The sequence below is a fragment of the Rattus norvegicus genome, chromosome 20, assembly GCF_036323735.1.
Source record: "Rattus norvegicus strain BN/NHsdMcwi chromosome 20, GRCr8, whole genome shotgun sequence".
NCBI classification, from domain to species: Eukaryota; Metazoa; Chordata; class Mammalia; order Rodentia; family Muridae; genus Rattus; species Rattus norvegicus.
The window spans coordinates 33533263-33552696 of record NC_086038.1 but is presented as its reverse complement, the minus strand read 5'-3'; the positions used below and the strand labels follow the sequence as shown (position 1 = coordinate 33552696).

General features: G+C 42.5%; 1 protein-coding gene and 1 non-coding gene across 19 annotated transcripts in view; one reads left to right on the top strand and one right to left on the bottom strand.

Moving 5' to 3' along the window:
- Window positions 1-19434, top strand: part of Fam184a (family with sequence similarity 184, member A) — a 122208-nt gene that overhangs the window by 46600 nt on the left and 56174 nt on the right. For 13 of the 18 annotated variants that reach the window (XR_005497785.2, XR_005497786.2, NM_001427095.1 and 10 more), the window contains exons 2-5: window positions 9650-10504; window positions 11781-11916; window positions 14067-14248; window positions 17736-17933. Coding sequence is in view for 16 of the 18 variants with exons in the window: in NM_001427095.1 (NP_001414024.1) it covers window positions 9650-10504; window positions 11781-11916; window positions 14067-14248; window positions 17736-17933 (1371 nt within the window). In the remaining 2 variants the exon portion in view is untranslated. Of the gene's footprint in view, window positions 1-9649; window positions 10505-11780; window positions 11917-14066; window positions 14249-17735; window positions 17934-19434 lie in introns of those variants that run through there. The other 5 variants (XM_063279314.1, XM_039099319.2, XM_063279315.1 and 2 more) reach the window with 3 other exon arrangements.
- LOC120099028 (small nucleolar RNA SNORA26) lies at window positions 16918-17038 on the bottom strand. The gene has a single exon (XR_005497855.1). It is a non-coding gene; the product is annotated as a small nucleolar RNA SNORA26 (small nucleolar RNA).

The window sequence follows — 19434 nt, the reverse complement described above, 5'->3', positions numbered from 1 at the left end:
TGTTTCTGCAGGCACTCAGAGCTATGAGTTTTCCTCTTACCACAGCTTTCATTGTGTCCTGTAAGTTTAGAAATGTATCTTCATTTTCATTAAATTCTAAGAAGTCTTTAATTTTTTTCTTTATTTCTTCCTTGACCAGGTTATCACCGAGTAGAGCATTGTTCAACTTCAGTGTATATGTGGGCATTCTGTTATTATTGTTGTTATTGGAGGCCAGTCTTAGTGCATGGTGATCTGATAGGATGCATGGGATTATTTCTATCTTCCTGTTATCTGTTGAGGCCTGTTTTGTGACCGATTGTCTGGTCAATTTTGGAGAAAGTTCCACGAGGTGCTGAGAAGAAGGTATATCCTTTTGTTTTAGGATGGAATGTTCTATAAATATCTGTTAAATCCATTTGGTTCATAACTTCCATTAGTTTCTCTACATCTCTGTTTAATTTCTGTTTCCAAGATCTGTCTAGTGATGAGACTGGGGTGTTGAAATATCCTACTATTGTTGTGTGAGGTGCAGTGTGTTCTTTGAGCTTTAGTAATGTTTCTTTTTTGAATGTAGGTGCCCTTGTATTTGGAGCATAGATATTCAGAATTGAGAGTTCATCTTGGTGGACTTTTCCTTTGATGAATATGAAGTGTCCTTCCTTATCTTTTTTAATGACTTTTGGTTGAAAGTCAATTTCATTTGATATTAGAATAGCAACTCCAGCTTGTTTCTTTGGGCCATCTGCTTGGAAAATTGTTTTCTAGCCTTTACTCTGAGGTAGTGTCTGTCTTTGTGTCTGAGGTGTGTTTCCTGAATGCAGCAAAATGCTGGGTCCTCTTTATGTATCCAGTCTGTTAGTCTATATCTTTTTATTGATGAATTGAGTCCATTGATGTTGAGAGATATTAAGGAATAGTGATTGTCACTTCCTGTTATTTTCATTGTTAGAGATGGAATTATGTTTGTTTGTCTCTCTTGGTTTCATTGCAAGGAAATTATATTCTTGCTTTCTTTACTGCTAGTGTCTCTCTTTGTTTCGGAGTTTTCCATCCATTATCCTTTGTAGCTCTGGATTTGTAGAAAGATATTGCGTAAATTTGGTTTTGTCATGGAATATCTTGGTTTCTCCATCTATGTCAATTGAAAGTTTTGCTGGATACAGTAACGTGGCTGGCATTTGTGTCCTTTTAGGGTCTGTATGACATCTGTCCAGAATCTTCTGGCTTTCATAGTCTCTGGTGAGAAGTCTGGTGTAATTCTTATAGGTCTGCCTTTATATGTCACTTGGCCTTTTTCCCTTACTGCTTTTAATATTCTTTCTTTGTTTTGTGCATTTGGTGTTTTAACTATTATGTGACAACAGGAATTTCTCTTCTGGTCAAATCTATTTGGAGTTCTGTATGCCTCTTGTACGTTTATGGGCATCTCTTTCTTTAGGTTAGGGAAGTTTTCTTCTATGATTTTGTTGAATATATTTATTGGCCCCTTAAGTTGGGAGTCTTTATTGTATACCTATTATCCTTAGGTTCGATCTTCTCATTGTGTCCTGGATGTTTTGGGCTACGAGCTTTTTGCATTTTACATTATCTTTGACAGTTGTGTCGATGTTTTCTATGGTATCTTCTGCCCTTGAGATTCTCTTTTCTGTCTCTTGTATTCTGTTGGTGATGCTTGTATCTATGGCTCCTTGTCTCTTCCTTTGGTTTTCTATATCCAGGGTTGTCCCCCTTTGTGCTTTCTTTATTGTTTCTATTTCCATTTTCAATTCCTTCACTTGTTTGGTTGTGTTTCCATGTAATTCTTTCAGGGATTTTTATGTTTCCTCTCTAAAGTCTTCTACCCGTTTACTCGTGTTTTCTTGCATTTCTCTAAGGGAGTTCTTTATGTCTTTCTTAAAGTCCTCCATCATTATCAAAATATGTGATTTCAAATCTAGATCTTGCTTTTCTGGTGTGTTTGGATATTCAGTATTTTCTTCGGTGGGAGAACTGGACTCTGATGATGCCAAGTAGTCTTGGTTCCTGTTGCTTAGGTTCCTGTGCTTGCCTCTAGTCATTGGGTTGTCTCTGGTGTTTGCTTGTCTTGCTGTTTCTGGGAGTGACTTGACCCTGCTGTAGGCCTCTGTGTCAGCTCCTGTAGAACTGTTTTCATGTTTTCTTCCAGCCTTTCCTGAGAACAGGTGCTCTGATTTCAGCTGTGGCGGCGCTCCTGGAGTCTTCCATACCGAGGCTTGGGCAGGAATCAAAGGGTCCTGCCCCTGATTGCTCGTGTAGGTCCTTGCACCCCTCGGGCACAGCTGGCACTATGCGATTCCCACTTGGGTCTGGGCTGTGGGCAGAGGGCATTCTCCTCTGACTTCTCAGGATTATCCACACATCTGAGGTTCCAGCTCTCTCCCCCATGGGATTTGGGTGCAGGTTGCTGTTTGGCCAGTTCAGATCGGTCCTGGACACAGACCAGCACCATGGGTACTGGTGGCTGCCTGTTCCTATATCCCTCTGTCCAGAGGCACTGTGAAGTTTCCCCTTGGATCAGGGATGTGGGCCGAGGTGTGCAGAGGTGGCAGTCTGTCCTGCAGCCTTGGGATGTCTGAACTCCTGGATGGTCCGCTCTCTTCCAATGTCAGGTCTTTCTTTTTTTTCTCTTCTTTTTTTTTCGGAGCTGGGGACCGAACCCAGGGCCTTGCACTTGCTAGGCAAGCGCTCTACCGCTGAGCTAAATCCCCAACCCCAATGTCAGGTCTTTCTTGATCACTTGCTGTACACTTTATTTACCTAGGCTTGGTCTCTCACTTGAAGCTGGAATTTGCTAATTTGGCCCATCCAGCTGGTTCTCTTCATAGTTCTGCCGTGTCCTTTCAGGCCTTCCAAAATTTACTAATTTAAGAAACTGTTTTATGCATGTGCATGTATGTATGCGTATCGTGTGTGTGTGTGTGTGTGTGTGTGTGTGTGTGTGTGTGCGTGTGTGTGTGTGTGTGTGTGTGTGTGTGTAGTGCCTGTGGTAGCCAGAAGAGGACATCACATCCCTGAAATAGAACTGAAGAGCTGCAGATGATAAGAACTGGATCTGGATCCTCACTGCTGAGCCATCTCACCAGCCCCACCCTTTCGGGGCTTTTCTGATAACCTTCAGTCTACTGAGGGCTTCACACTGTGTCCTGTATTCTGCACCCTACAGCTTGATACTTGACACACATGCATATTATCTAAAATTGTTGGTATTTTGTGTATGTTTTATCTTGAAAAGTTCTATTCAGGAGTAGGAGTGCATATACTTTTCTTTGCTGGAATTCTTTAAAAAAAAGTTCAGAGCACTCAGTAGACCTTCACAAAAAGTTGTTGGTTGTTTTTAAAGTTTGGTACCAAAGATCTTATTGAATGACAGACAGCTGGATTTGTGAGATGTTATGACTTCTGTGTTCAAAAAGACATGTTTCAAAATTCAGGTTTAATCTTCTGAGAAAATAGATGCATTCTACATCATGCAGAGAAACAAAGCATCGTTATACTTTATAAATATTTTCTGGAATATGTTTTCAACAATATTAGAAACAAACAGAACAAATGTTTCTTTAAAAGTAATTATTTCCGAAAGCAATTAGGTTTTCAAATTATTTTAAAATCAAGGTTTTAAAGTGCCCTTGGCTTACATAAATCCGAATGAGCTTTTTTTGTTAATTGCCTCCTAAACGTTTCATTTGGGCGCAAGTCTGTTGCTGGAATTAATTTGATTACATAATGTATGAAAAGCAGCTTTTGTTTTTCTGTTTAATTTAATACAAAAGAAAGTAGATCGGGAGGTGGAAAATGGAGGCAGTTAACTTCTGGCCAGGGCAGAACTCGTGTGTATGTTGTGTGCTGCTCCCCTTGGACATCTATCTGTGAGCAGCTCTCAAGTACATCCTGTTGTACAGTTAGCAGTGAGAAGTTTACCGTGTGCCTGAATAGTGTGCAAGAACGTGGATTAGAAGGGCTTTCCTCTTACAGTTTTGAGAACCGCCAGCTTCTCTTTACAGGGCTACTTTGTTAGTTCTTGTTTTTCTACAGTTCTCACAGCTCCTTAGAATTCCGTCTGTGGGTGTGAACATGGCTTTTGCTTGATAATCCCCACCCAGGAAAAGAAAGGACAGGATCCCACAGAGCTGGGTGGCAAGCCCAGGCCCGTAACTTGGTGCACATGGGTAGGATGCTTAGTCTTAGGATCTACCGTTGTTTTTATTGTTGTTGTTGTGAATGATGAGGTTTTATTTTTTTAACTTTTTATTGATTCTTTGTGAATTTCACATCATGCGCCCCAATCCCACTCATCTCCCCGCCCCTCCATATCCACCCTTCATCCTTGCAACCCCCCCAAAAGAATAACAATTAAAAATTAAAAAATAGAAAATTAAGAAAGAAATCTCACCATGCATGCTGTGGTGTGTCACAGTGTGTTCCACAATACACGCTTTTGTCCACACAGCTTTACTTGCAAATGTTCATTGCAGTGAGTCACTGGTGTGGTTGGAGGTCTCTGGCTTGTGCTGCACCATCAATACTGGATCCTCACTGGGACTCTTCTCAGATATCCTTTTATTGCCCTATGTGGTAGAGTTTCTACAGCTTTGGATCTGCAAGACCAGCTCCTTCACACACTCCAGCATTTCACAGATGTTAGGGTGGGCCCACTCAAAACCCTGCATCTGGGCAGTCATACACTGTGGCTCAGGGGCTGAAATGTGGTGATCCTCCTGCCTCAGCCTAGAGCATTACAAGGGAAGGATACTACTTGAGAAGAATGTTGATAAATGAATAATAGGTTTCATAGATTTACCACAGTTCATTAATATGATATCAATATATGTGATATTAGTTAATTTTAGATACTCAGAACACAGTTGGGCTGAAAAGATAGAACAAAAAAATTTCCTTAAGTCATGTGATATTAAAAAACAAAATGAAAGCATAAAAACTACAGAATTCATAACCAATATCTAGGTTCTTTAAAAACAAATGTCATGGTTGGGGATTTAGCTCAGTGGTAGAGCGCTTGCCTAGCAAGCGCAAGGCCCTGGGTTCGGTCCCCAGCTCCGAAAAATACAAAAAACCAAACCAAAACAAACAAACAAAAAAAAACCAAAAATAAAAACAAATGTCATAAAATTTAAAAAACATAATAGCTTTTCTTGCTCATTCTCTCTCTCTCTCTCTCTCTCTCTCTGCATATGTGCATGAGTGAGTGCATGTGTGTGTGCATGTGCATGTGTTTCCGGTTAAAGAAACTAAAGTGAATGACAGTTTACTACAATGTGGAATTCTAGGTAGATCTACCTTGATAAAGAAAATTTACTGTAAATTTTACTACTGGATAATTTGATTATGTTTATTATGCTCTAGGATTAAAGAGTATTCTATCAGTCTAAATTTGGGAGTGCGATAATACATCGATATTAGAAAATAATGTTTGAATGTATTTAGGCACTGGTAGATAAAATGTATTTTAAATTGGTTCAGAAAGGAAAAAATTGTGCATCTACCCCCCCGTATATGTTTGTGTGTGTGTGTGTGTGTGTGTGTGTGTGTGTGTGTGTGTGTGTATGAGAGAGAGAGAAAGAGAGAGAGACAGAGAGACAGAGAGACAGAGGGACGGAGACAGAGAGACATGCACTACATGTGTTTAGCACCACCATAGCCTAGGATTTTCTCTGACCTTCCTTTGGTATTGATGGTACTCGGTACCATCCTTGTGGCTCCTGCCTCATCGATGCTCTTTTGAGCTCATTTGTGATCTCCTCAGTGTTTGCTTTGCTTCTCTCCACCTCATCTTGAGCTACTTGTGATAAATCTTGTTTTATACACAGGTTTTGCTTTTTTTCCTTCTCGTGCAATGATTAAAACTGTCACTGAAGTAATGTAGATTCATGATACCTCTCATCCTTTGTGGAACCGTCAAGAAAATCAGCAAGGAAATTTGTACAATTTCATGACATACAGAGGGAAGGAGCTTTAATTATTTGAATAGTCTGCCTTTTCTGAGACATGGGGTTAATATTCGTGCTCCAAACTATAAACTACATTACAGACAAATAATATTCCCTAAGTAAGCTGTTGAGAGCTCGTTGGAAACATTTAAGAATTAGAGAATTATCCTGGATAATTTGTGAACATTTCACATTTGAAGCTATTTCCAGAGTATCACCAAATATGAATCCAGGCAGCATGTTACCATTCTAGAACAAATAGAACAAGCCCTAGTAGCAAAAGTAAAAGTTTTCTTAAGAAATTTGAGTTTTGACAGTATCATTAAAGTCCCATGTTGTATGGCCCACAGATTCAGAGTGTTAGTCCATTATTATGTCAGGGAGCATGGCGGCACACAGGCAGACATGGTGCTGGAGGAGCTGAGAGTTCTACATCTGGATCTGCAAGCAGCAGGAAGAGAAACAGTTGGCCTGGCTTGAGCTTTTAAAACACCAAAGCTGCTCACCCCTCAGTGACACTCCTCCTCCATCAAGGCCAGGCCTCCTCACCCCTGCTAAGTGCTGCCATCCCCTGATGACTAAACATTTAAATCTATGAGCCTATGGGACCATTCTTAATCACAAAAATAACAGAAAAAAATGTTTGACTTCACTACCCATAAGGGAAACGCAAACTAAAGTGACATTGAGATTCACTTTTGCTCCAATTAGAGTGATAGCCACAAAGAAACAACATACTGGAGGATGTGGACGATGTCTGCTCCCTTGCATCCAAAGTATGCTTTAATTCTGTGTGCTTGATAATAGCCATTCTGGCTGGTGTCGATGAAATTCCCATGTCTTTAAAATTACTTCTTATCTTTTTTACGTGTATGGTTATTTTGTCTGTGCAACATGAGTATGCATGTCTGTATACTGTAAATATGTCTGGTGCGTGTGGAGGCCTGAAAAAGGTGTTGGATCCCCTGGAAACAGAGTTACAGATGGTTATGAGTGACCACGTGGGTGTTAGGACTCTTACCCTGGTTCTCTGGAAGAGTAGCCGATGCAGTTAAGTCTTTGATAAGGAAGCTACAGTCCATATAACCACAGAAGTTAGGTATAGAATAAGGGCTTAGGGGAGGTGATAGATCACCCTGTGGGAAATAGAATGGAATAGATAGTTATGGATGGAACCTCAAGTGGGGTTAGTAGAACAGGAAGATGAAATAGGGAAGGGAAGGGAAAAATGCATCAGGGAGGGGCAGCTAAAACTGAGGTCATATGGAAACTTACTTGAGGGAAGGTGATCTAAATGGAATCACCAAATAACAGGGGAGATAGAGCCTCCCCTGGACATCTCTTGTCACCAAATGAAGCTTCCACTTCTGGAACTGGGTTACAACTAATTGAGTTGTCAGCAAAGAGGATCCATTGAAACCCCCAAACCACTCAAGCTATTCCCAAGGCTATTGATCACTGGCCACAATCCAAAGGTAAGCCTCTATTGCTGAAGATAACACCCACGTGTCTCACTGAGTATGAAGAAGTCCAGATGGCACCTAACTAGAGCCTTCACCTCAAGTGACTAGTGTTCACAATACTGGAAGGCACTCCACATGCTCTCAGAGGAAGAAGGTGAACCTCAACCCAGCTACAAGCCAGTCTACAAGGTGACATGCTTACCTGACAGGCCAGTGCAGTAGTGATGCAAATGTTAGAGTAGCTAACACCAACATTTCTCTCATGTAGTACAGTTATTGGTCATTTGAACCTTAAGAATCTATTCAGATCCTTGACCATTTATTAAATGGATTACTTAGCATTTTGCTGTTGAATAATTTGAGTTCTTTATGTATTCTGAATCTTAATCCCTCCTGGAAGTATAGCTGGCAAATATTTTTCTCTCATTATGTATGTTGTTTTACTCATTTGTTTCTTTAACTGTTCAAAGGCTCTTTAATTTAATTCAATCCTTGTTGATGCTTGTTATTTCTTGAGTTATTGGAGATCTAAATTTAAAATGCCTTAATTTGTACATCCTAGCATCCTTTGAATGGAAGCTGACTTTAATTAATAAGTTAATATAATACATTTTGTTTCGATGGATGGCTTTTATTATAAATGTGCTTTTTTGGACAATGAATATATTTTATTTCTGGTTAGATTTTCAGAAGGAATATATTGATATATTACCAGTGTATTAATGCAATCAGACTGTTATGGTAAAACACCATAAACCCACATCTCAAGCATCAAGAATTAATTTTCTGTGTGTGACAGACCTTTCTTGGGGAGACACAACACACGCACATATACATATATATACATATATATATATACATATATATACATATATATACATATATATATACATATATATATATACATATATATATATATACTCATTCTGGAAAGGAACCCACGATGGAGTAAAGTGTGTGTCATTTTTACTTAGATTTATAATGATGTGCGTATGTGTTTATGTGTACTTATTAATGTAGATGTGTGCACCTCTGTGTGCAGGTGCTCTTACACAAGTGAGACAATGACCCTGGTCGTTCGTCCTAATGGCTGCTTGGGATGGGTTCTCACATTCAGTGTGGTTTGCTATGGGCGCCTCCATTCACCACAATAGATGTGGATTTCTTCCATGTCTGTAATTCAGCTCAATTCTAACATTGTCCACTTGAAGGTGACATTAGATCTCAAAGACTAAGAAGAGTTCAGTTCCACTTGATCATGTCTACTTCAGATGGCTGTGGGAGATCGAAAGTGTAGGGATGATCTGGGGAAAGCGGACTGACCCTTGAGCCCTGTGGTTCTGGAGCTCCCTGGGACTGGAGAGCTACTGCTCCAGTGGAAACACAGAGGTGCAGCCCCGGTCAGGTTTAAATCGCTTAAGTGAGTTTTCAAAGTAGAAGAGAAATTTAGATTGACTTGCTAGTTTAGAACACAGCAGATTTTGTTCATCGTCAATAAAATAGTTCTAATCTCTTAACAAAAGCAAACTATAAGGGTTGTAGAAAGGGGAATTTCTAACATTTGTATATTTAAGTAGGTCCTTTAACACATAAAGTGTGCTCTGGGGAAGCCTAGTCTCTAGAGCTCCATGTACATGAATGTGAGATGAGAACATGCTACACAGTGGCTTCTTACCTGAGACTTTCCTCCTCGTCGTCTTCTGTAGCCACCACTATGCTGGCCTAGGTTGTACAGAGAGCTCTCTTCTCTGTCCAGATGACCTCTGATATTCCTTTCTTCCTTTCAATGATAGTATATTATTCTTAAATTTGACTGTTTTTTTTTTAAGAAAGCAGGGTGTGTGTGTGTGGGGGGGGGATAGGCAGGCAGACTGACACACACAGACAGAGACAGAAGTAGACTGACGCCTTTCCATGAAGTCCAAGATGGCCTGGAACTCACTGTGTATGTAGTGACTTTTTATCCTTCTGCCTTAACCTCCTGAAGTGCTGGGATTGTACGTGTGCATTTTTGCAAATGAGTCACCTTGAAATGTTTTGAAATAACAGCTTAAATCTATGCAAGGATAGAATCTGCAAAGAGAATCAATCTGTGGGTGCAAAAATAATTGCCTGATATTTCAGTATTTAATAGTTACCAGAAATCATATGTGTGTAGAAAAAAAATCAATCCAGATGAAAGAATCAACTTCAAGATGTAAAAACGTGTGCTGAGTTCCTCTCCCTTCTTCTGCCACGTAGGTAATATATGCTTTAAATACTAAGAATGACGAGCACGATTCTGCCATTCAGGCCCTCAAAGATGCCCACGAAGAAGAAATCCAACAAATCCTTGCGGAAACACGAGAGAAGATACTGCTATACAAGAGCAGGGTGACGGAAGAGTTAGACCTTAAGAGAAAGATTCAAGTTTTGGAAGCGTCTTTAGAAGATCACGTGAAGATGAAGCAGGAGGCTTTGAAAGAGTTTGAAGCCTATAAGCGCAGAGTTGAGGACATGCAGCTTTGTGCAGAGGCCCAGCATGTTCAGCGCATAGTAACCATGTCCCGGGAGGTCGAAGAGATCAGGAAGAAATTCGAAGAAAGGTTGCGGAGCTTCGGGCAGCTCCAGGTTCAGTTTGAAAACGACAAGCAGTCGGCCCTGGAAGAGTTGAGAACCACTCACAGACTCGAAGTCCAAGAGCTGTTGAGGTCCCAGGAGGACCACAGCGCCTCCATGAACCTGGGGCAGGAGAAAGCCGAGGAACTGCACAGGAGGGAGGTGGAGGCCTTGAACAACACCCTGGAGGAGCTGAGACTCGAAAAGAAAGAGCTCATCGAGGAGTACGAAGGCAAGCTGAGCAAAGCCCAATTATTTTATGAGCGTGAGCTTGATAATTTGAAAAGGTCACAGCTCTTCACGGCCGAAAGCCTGCAGGCCAGCAGGGACAAGGAGGCCGATCTTCGCAAAGAGTTCCAGGGGCAAGAAGCCATTTTACGAAAAACCATAGGAAAATTAAAAACGGAACTGCAGATGGTGCAGGACGAAGCCAGCAGCCTTCTCGACAAATGCCAAAAGCTGCAGATGGCTCTGGCCACAGCAGAGAACAATGTACAGGTGAGAGGGCGTGGGCCGCTTAGGGTTTTTGTTCTTGCTTTACCTGTGCGTGGTGTGTGAGCATGCGCGTTGGTGCGAATGTGGCGCGCGCCCACCTATGTACGTGGAAACTGAGGTTGGCACTGGGGGTTTTCTAGGATTGCTCTCTATCTTGCATGTTGAGGTCTTTTGCTGAAACCAGAGGTCTTTGTTTGCCATTTCAGTGGTTCAGGCTAGCCAGTGTGCTCCAGGGTTCCCCAACTTCTGCCTACCTAGCTCTGCTCCCCTGGGGTTCAGGAGAGTTTTGTTGTTGTTGTTGTTGTTTTGTTTGTTTTCTTTTTGTTTTGTTTCTTTTTCTTTCTTTTTTTTTTTTTGAGAGTAGACGCTTAATGGCTTTAAGCAGTTTATTCTGGATTTTATTTTATTTTATGAGTATGGGTATTTTATGAAACTACATGCATACCGGTGGTTGTAAGCTACCGTGTGGGTGCTTGGGAACTAAACCTGAGTTCTCTGCAAGACAGCAAGTACCCTTACCTGCTAAGCCATCGCTTAGCCTCATCTACTTTTCTTTTATGTATTAACTTTGTGTTAACTTGTTCACTTGAAGGGCAGCCTGCTAGCTTTAGCATTGGGCGTTTGTGTTCACACCACTTTAAGCCCCTTTCCCAATTTTTTTCTTTGCCTTTGTGAGAAAAACAGTGGAAGGGGTAATTTTTATTACTTTTACCTATTCAGTTAGAAGTCCCGATATCAAGCACCCAGAATGATAACGTTTAAGACAGTGTTAATACTATAAATGATTTCCTATAAAAAGCTTACTAGTGTTTCCACCAGTGACTTGGGAGAGTGGAAATACTGAGCTTGGGGATTAATTGTGCTTTCCTTTTTCTCTTTATTAAGGATGGTCTGCCTCACTATTTGATGTTTAGACATTGAACAAAGAAATTATTGCTCTTAAAAGTGAAATTTGTAAGAGCCAGCTCACTTGTAGAAAGGACGTCGAAAGCCTCCACAAGTGTTATGTGGCACTAGCGCAGAAGGCTTCCTGGCCGGCTGTGTTAGCATCTGCAGAGCATTAGAATGCAGTAGACAGGGTAGAAATAGGCCTCCCTCACTGGATCATGTGACTTAAAATGCCAGGTTATGTTATCTCATCTTACAGACTTAAAACTAAGGAGCCCTAGTTACAGAGAACTTTCTGGGGAGAGAAAGGCGATGCTTACTTACAATTTTAATATTTTTTTCAGCTTAGCACCATGCTTGCGTTTGATTATGGCTATATGATCTTCCTTAGGTTCTTCAAAAACAGCTTGACGATGCCAAGGAGGGGGAAATGGCCTTGTTAAGCAAGCACAAGGAAGTGGAAAGCGAGCTAGCAGCTGCCCGGGAGCGATTGCAAGAGCAAGCTTCAGATCTTGTCCGCAAAGCTAGTATGTCTACCCGTAGCTTGGCGCTGTGCTCAGTTAAAAACAGAGGCCCCGCTGTTCATTGAAAACAATATCTGAATATTTTGACAGTTCTTCTAATTTAATATTTACCATTCCTCCTGGTATTTTGAAATAATTTAGACTGTGGTGTTTCTTTTTAATTTTAGAAGTCTCTAATATGTTCCTGAGTGATTACAACATTGAGGTGATGGGATTGTCAACAGCTGTGGAGCACAGCTCCCTCCCCACTCGCAGTCCGTCCTCTGTGGGGTTCCTAAGGAAGCCCTGCCAAGGTTAAGCTAGGTCTATGACTTCACTGTAGACAGGTTTCTCAGGATGAGCCAGTTTAAAGCAGAATTGCTTGCCTGAAGGAACTTGTTTTAAAATATTGATTTAAACCCAGGTTCAACAGAAAAGGGGTGGTGACTGAATAAGACACACACATGGCCCCAGGCTTCTCAAGGGAGACCTGGATTTTCCAGTCTTTACAATAGCCATGTGTGCAGTGCTGGTGGGTTTTCAGTTGTCATCTCTACAGCTGTCGTGGAATTTGAGGTTGAAAGGGAGTTCCTGGGGGTATTCCAAACCAGGATTTTGTCCACGGTAACATCCCAAATCACAGGAAGCATTTACTGCCAACCAAAGTTTGTGAGATCCCCAGAAAGTGTGAGGGAAGGCAGAAGACTGAATTCTAAGTTAAGGATGCTCAGGCCTTAAGCACGTATGTTGCTGCTTTTACATTATTTTTATTTGTGAATATCCTCATGTAAAAGGGGGATTGTCGATATGTAAACAGTTTTTACAATGCATGCTAAGTGCACGGGGATGCTTGACTCTCAGTTGGTGAGAGACCTCACCTAAGCCTGGGACCAGGTGGCTTCTCCCCTTCCCACGTCCCCATCTTGTCCCCTGTCTTTCTATCCTGCCTCAGGATGCCTCATATTTTTTGGCCTTAGGAGTATATTTTTATAGAACACACTCCCGATGCATGAAAATACACCATTTATCCTTCTCCTCCTTCCCTCCCTCCCTCTGTCTGTCCGTCCATCCGTCTGTCTGACTGTAGAAGAATTTGCATGTAGGGAACGAAGGTGAGTTCACACAGGACAATCTAGTCACCCATGTGATGAGGCAATAATCTTCACTTCATGACCCTTAGACGCTGAGTCAGGTCAAGTCTGAAGCTGCTCTTTGTCCAAGAGGATGGAGTATTCTATCCAGTAAAGCTGTTTCAGGAACACCTTTCATTCTGATTGGTTCACTGGTGAATTTTCTTGCCCATAAACCAGTCAATTAAAATGATGTCGGGCATGCCTCAGAATCATTCAGGCAGTTTGTGAGCCCACAGATGCCGGGCCTGCCCACAGGCTCTCCCACTCGCTGAGCTGCAGTAGGTGTGCTGACTAGAGTTCCCAGCGAGCCTGGTGCTGCTTGTCCAGGATTCTTTGAAAATCTCTGCCTTAAATGGTTCTTTCCATGCTCACCTCCTTCCACATTCGGGCTTCCCCCCTCACCTGGACCTTCTCCTTACCCACTTTAAATAACTCTTCTGTTTAGTCTTTCCCAGTTTCAAACATGTAAACAGTGTGCTGTGATCATATCCACAACTACTCTTTCCGCACCCCTCACCCAGTTTAATTGTCCTTCAGTTTGTTTTCAGTCTTGCTCTCCTCAGCCTTCCAATCTCATCTTTATCTAAAACAAATTCAGTTGAACCAGCTGCTACCTTTGTTCCCTGCACACACATTCTTCCAGGGGGTAGGGCGGAAGAAGAGAAGAGAATAAATGTCCCATCTTTATTTCATAGAACTAGCCAGTGCATCCTCTTTCCATAGTTGCTCCCCGGGAACTTTCCCACAAGCTACTGAAGAGTTGTTCCTATGTTAACTTGTTTACCTTGCAGCTTCTCCTTTTTAAAAAATCGTCGAGATGGTACCAGGGACCATCCGTGGTGTAAAAGTGGACTTGGTATTCTAAAGGAGTATAACTGGGTGAGACGTTCCCGTGGGGATTATTTCCGCATGGGTGCAGCACGGAAGCCAAGGCGACAGCTGGGACCACTCAGGCTGAAGCGTAGTTGTGTCATTAGAGACACGCTTCATAGTGACACGCTGGAAACTGAGGGGCTTTTCTTTGTGGGGGGCGCTTTCCAGGTCATATTGGAATGCTTCAGGCAACTCAGATGACCCAGGAAGTTACAATTAAAGATTTAGAATCAGAAAAATCCAGAGCCCATGAGAGATTATGTCAGCTGGAAAAGGAGCGAGCGTTTCTGCAGAGCAGAACGCAGAGCCTGGACGAAGAACAGAAGCAGCAGGAGTTGGAGATGGAGAAGGTACCGTGGGCAGGGGAGGAGCAGAAGGAAGTGCAGGTCCCCGTCCTGCTGCATGGGGACATACATTCTTAGTCTAGTCTTGGTTTGTTTTTTTGGAAATAAGGTTCAAAGGGACCATGCAATGTTACGTATGTGTTCCAAATATTTGCATAGCAATCTATACTATAAAAAAAATCTAAGAATTTCTATTCATTTCAAGCCAGAAAATGAGTAGGATTTGTATTTTATTATACATTGTATTGAATACATTTTTAAATAAATGAAATGTGCTATTGCATATACTCCTGGGAATCTTTTTCTTTTCTTTCTCTCCCTTCCCTTCCTCTATTTCCTTCCTCTCCCCTACTTCCTATCTTTCTGGTCTGGGTTTTTGTTTTGTTTTACCACCGTGCCATCGAAGCTGGGTTTGCCTCAGTTCCCCAGTCTGTAGTTGTCAGATTTGCTGCATCGGACATCATACTGTTTGTACCCCTCAACCCCCAGTAGTAGAGATTTTCCTAGCAATCCACACGATTATTGTTTGAGAATCCCACACATGAATGTGGTATGATGTGCTTTGATCAAATCTTTCCCCTCTCACCTTCTCCCGTACGTCTACTTTCTTTTCCTCCCAAATTCATGAGTTCTACTTAAACACACTGAGTACTGATGCTCCCGGTACGTGTATGGCTGTTGGGTAGTCCACTGGAAGGTGGGCAGCCTAGTAAATCCAAGGAGAACTGCCTCTTTCTCCCTTAGCACCCATCAGTTGCCGGGATTCCTCAGCTAGAAGTGGGATTTCTGTGAGCTCCTTCCCGCATCATGCTGGGCCTTGGGCTGGCTTGGTCTTGTGCAGACATTGTGCATCTGCCACGGCCTGCTGTGAGTTCATGTTTGCAGTGGTCCCAGAATGGCCATAAAACCCTTGTTTCAAAGCAGTCCTCCACCCTTGGCTCTTGCTGTCTCTCTGGCTTTTCTTCTGAGTCGATTCCTGTGCCTTGTGGGTAGGGAGTGTGGTACAGATGTCCCGTTTAGGTTGAGTGGTCCATAGCCTTGTATTCTCTGCTCTGACCAGATGTGAGTCTCTGTAGTAATCCTGTCTACTACAGAAAAGAAGCTTCGCTGCTGAGAACTGAAAGCTGCAGAAACTTAACACATATGAGCACATGGGTGACAGTTTAATATGTTGTTAACTAAACAGAATAATAGTAGGTTTTCCCCTAGGTCCTATTATTCACCCAGCCACAGGTTTTGAGCCCAGATGACACTACCAGACATTCTGCCAGAACATTAACAGTTCTGTCTTATGAAAAGGTAGCAACTAGCTACTGTGGTAGTTAATTTTTCATTGCTGTGAAGAGACACCATGACCACAGAGACTCTGCTAATGGCTAACATTTAGTTGGCTCATGTTTCAGGGATTTAGCCCATTTTCCTCATGGTAGGGAGCACGGCAGCACACAGGCCTACATGGTGCTGGAGATAGAACCGAGTTCTGCAGGCAGCAGGGGAAAGACTGTGCTACACCGGGCCTAGATTGATATAGGAGACATCAAAACCCCCACCCCCACCCCAACAATGACATGTTACTTGGCAATAAAGCCACCCCTACTCCAACAAGGCTACACCTCCTAATGTGCCGCTCCCTATGGGCCAAGCATTCAAACACATGAGTCTGTGGAGGCCAAACCTATTCAAACCACCTCAGTTACTCCCAAAACATTCCTGCCGGCATCACTTCGTTGCGTTCCAGAAGTTGATGGTAAGTTAGACCCTGCTGCTCAAGACATCACAAGCTTGAGTCACTGGGCGATGAGAAATCAAGCTGGTACTCGCTAGGAAGTTTCACCCCAGCTTTCATGGTGCCAAGACGTGCTGTGTTTGCCACCAGGGGAACAACATAACCAATACCACAGGGTACCCAGCTGTGAATCCTGCAAGCTACAGTAATGACCCTCCTGGCAAGATGAGCCCAGGGTTCTCTCTTATTCCACTCACTTGTCTACTCCAGTAACAACTGGTGCCATTTGTTCCCTGATAGCTGCAGAGTCCTTCCCCCTGAGCCTTATATACTGAACTTTCCACTCAATGTCTCTATTTATGGTTTTGATAAACACGTCATTGCAGTATGCACAGAAATCCCCTCTCCTTATCGCTGTTTAGTGTGTTCCTTACTTGACCTAGTCAGGGGAGGCATCTTCTCTAATCTCCTTATCTCTCACTACGTCTTGTTGGTTCCACTCCCCTCATAGGCTTCTATCCATCCTCTTCTCTTCATACCTACTCACAGATCGTGAGTTGAAGTAGGTGTCTTTGCTGTTCTGATGGTAGTGGTGACAGCCTCCTAGATTTTCTCCTTAACCTATTACAAAGATGAATTATATATATATATATATATATTTATGAATGATGACTTCTCACATGTGAGTATATGTGTAATTTCTCATTCCCTCCAGAACAAAAATCCAAGCTTTTAGTATGAAGAGCCCATTTCATGATTTGACTCACACCTGTTCCTGAAGTCCATCACTGTTCATTCAGTGTTCCCAGGATTACGTGGCCTGTGGTAACTTGTGTGATTAGACCGCACTAGGCCTTCCGTCTCCCTGCGTCTTTGTCCCCTGGTTAACTACTTTTTTTCGTCATTCAAAATGCTGAAAGGCAATGGAAATGGTGGTGAATCCATGGAAATTGATGACTCCAGACAGGATCCAAAGAGGAGGTGTAGTTTTCCTCTCTAGGTTTTATGGAGAGTTCTTTTACCCTTTTGTGTTAGCCTCTTAAAGTACCATGACAACCGTAAAAGGGCACGAATCCATGCCTTTGACATGAGACATCTTTGGATGCCTTCTTAGCTTGTGAAAGTTGGGCGTGAGAGCGTGTCCTTGCCAGCTCTGTGTTTTCTCTTCCCTAATTGAATTGATTCGTTGTCTGTCTGTCTGTCCTTCTGTCTCTCTCTCTTTCTCTCTCTCTCTCTCTCTCTCTCTGTGTGTGTGTGTGTGAGAGAGAGAGAGAGAGAGAGAGAGAGAGACTCTGCCTACCGAGATTATACCCCTTTCTGTACACTTTAGCAACATGCAATAGACACCTTTCATACAAGTCATAACACTGTACCGCCACTGTCTTTTTACTTCTTCTCATCGCTAGCTTGTGATTGGTAAAAAGACACAGAGATGACACCCCAGTTGTACTGAATGATATTATATGAGCAGTTGATGGCTAAGCCTTTTTGTGTACTGCTCACAACCCTTAATCCTTTAATGTTACTATTGTACCAACACACATTCTCTTCTAATACAGCAACATTTCATTTTATTTCTTAATTTAAACTATTTTGTTTTTGCCTCATCCACCTTGTTACTCTCTGAGAAAACCAATCGTAAGGTTTCAAAGTCTAGGTCCTGACGCATTGCGTTCATTCCAGTTTATACATGTCTAAGGTACCCAGACACTGACAGCACTGATGGAGAAGCAGACTCCAGTTCTTGATCTTGGTTTTTCATTCCAGAAAGTAAACGAAGTCAAGAGAACGCAGCAAGAGTATTACGAGATGGAGCTTAAGAACCTGCAAACTCGATTGGAAGGGGAGGTGGCCCAGTTAAATGAGACCCACGGGAAGACTCTGGAAGAACTAGCTTGGAAACACCACATGGCTATCGAGGCAGTCCATAGCAATGCAAGCCGAGATAAGATCAAGCTGCAGACGGTGAGTGCAGACTTGTTCGCCACTGCAGCTTAAACTGGCGGGAGTCTGGCTGTGCTCCGTCACGACTTGTATTCCGGAACAACAGTTGCTGGGGTTTCCCAGCTCCCGTCTTATCATCACGCTTTAAACCATGATTCCAGTAGTGACACACCCGGCTTATGTTAAGTCCTGATGTGGGGCTGCTTTATTAAGGCAGGCTAATTTACATAAACAGTAACTGAGACACTCTTTCCTCTAGGACTTCTTCATCAAGAGGTAACTGTCCGTTTCAGGAAGCCTTAACTTACCCACACACATTTCTAGTAGATGGCTTCCTTCCCAGGAACATTATTCATGCACGCGTGTGTTTTTAGTTTCTTCCCTTCCTTAAAGATTCACCTTATGAATGGCACTGTATGACAACCAGTATTACACAGCAGAGAAGGGAAATCGACTACCATACCTGACACCTTTCCATAGCCCTTTGCTTGTTGGCTGTGGTGGCTCTCAGCCCAAGCTGCTGTCTCTGACACCTTCTCTGCCAGAAGAGGATGTCACATGTCCTACAGTACGGAGCAAGTGTCGAGTTCTCAGGCATGTCCTGGCTGTGGTAATCAGTAACGTCACTAGTGCTTGCTGTCATGTGCGCGTGCGTGCTGGGGTTACGCGTGATACATCGTTTTTCTATGTGTCTTGACTGGTTGTTGCCCCCCATTTACTTATAAGGGAGCGTACTCAGTCCCATGCGATCTGAGACTCACGTAGACCTGGGTCTCGGGTCTGTAAAACCGTAAGGCATCTCATTACCCTCGTGCGGACATTTGCTAAAGGGCTCTAATGGTTCATATAGTTGTACTTTTCAGTTTACGAGTGATTTTTTTTTTCTGTGATAATGTCCCTTGATACTCACGACTCGAGATTAGTGTCACCAACCTTACTAAGTGGAATAGATAGAATGTAAATTTGGATTCTCTGCCATAATACTTCTTCATCTTGTGACATAAGGACTGGCATACTTTAGGATGTGAAAATTAAAATTTCTTCGTCGAATGTTACTTCTGCCTGAACTATTATGTGTTCCTCCAGGCAGAGACAACAATTAGTGACATACTCTCATGAGACCGATTGCCATTTTTTTCCATGCCAGCTCACGTGTCCCCTCCTGGTATAGTCCTGTGCCTGCTTAATGAGGCGGCTGTGCTCTGCTCAGAGGTACACACTAATGCATACACTGCACACTGCTACTTGCTGGCTATTGTTCATCACCTTTATTTACACGTCCAGTTTTAATTGATGATGTCCTGCCTTTAGATGCTATTTAATGCAAGGGTCTGTACCTCATCCCCCCCACCCCCAGTCATCTCTTACCCATACAATTTGAAGTTTTGAGCTACCTTTAAACCTGCCTTAGCCCACTTAGAGTCCTTTGAAAAATAATTTAGATGTGTTTATTTTTATTTTATGAGCGAGTGTTTTTGCCCCACATGTGTACCAGTACCACAGAAGCCAAAGGAGGACATTG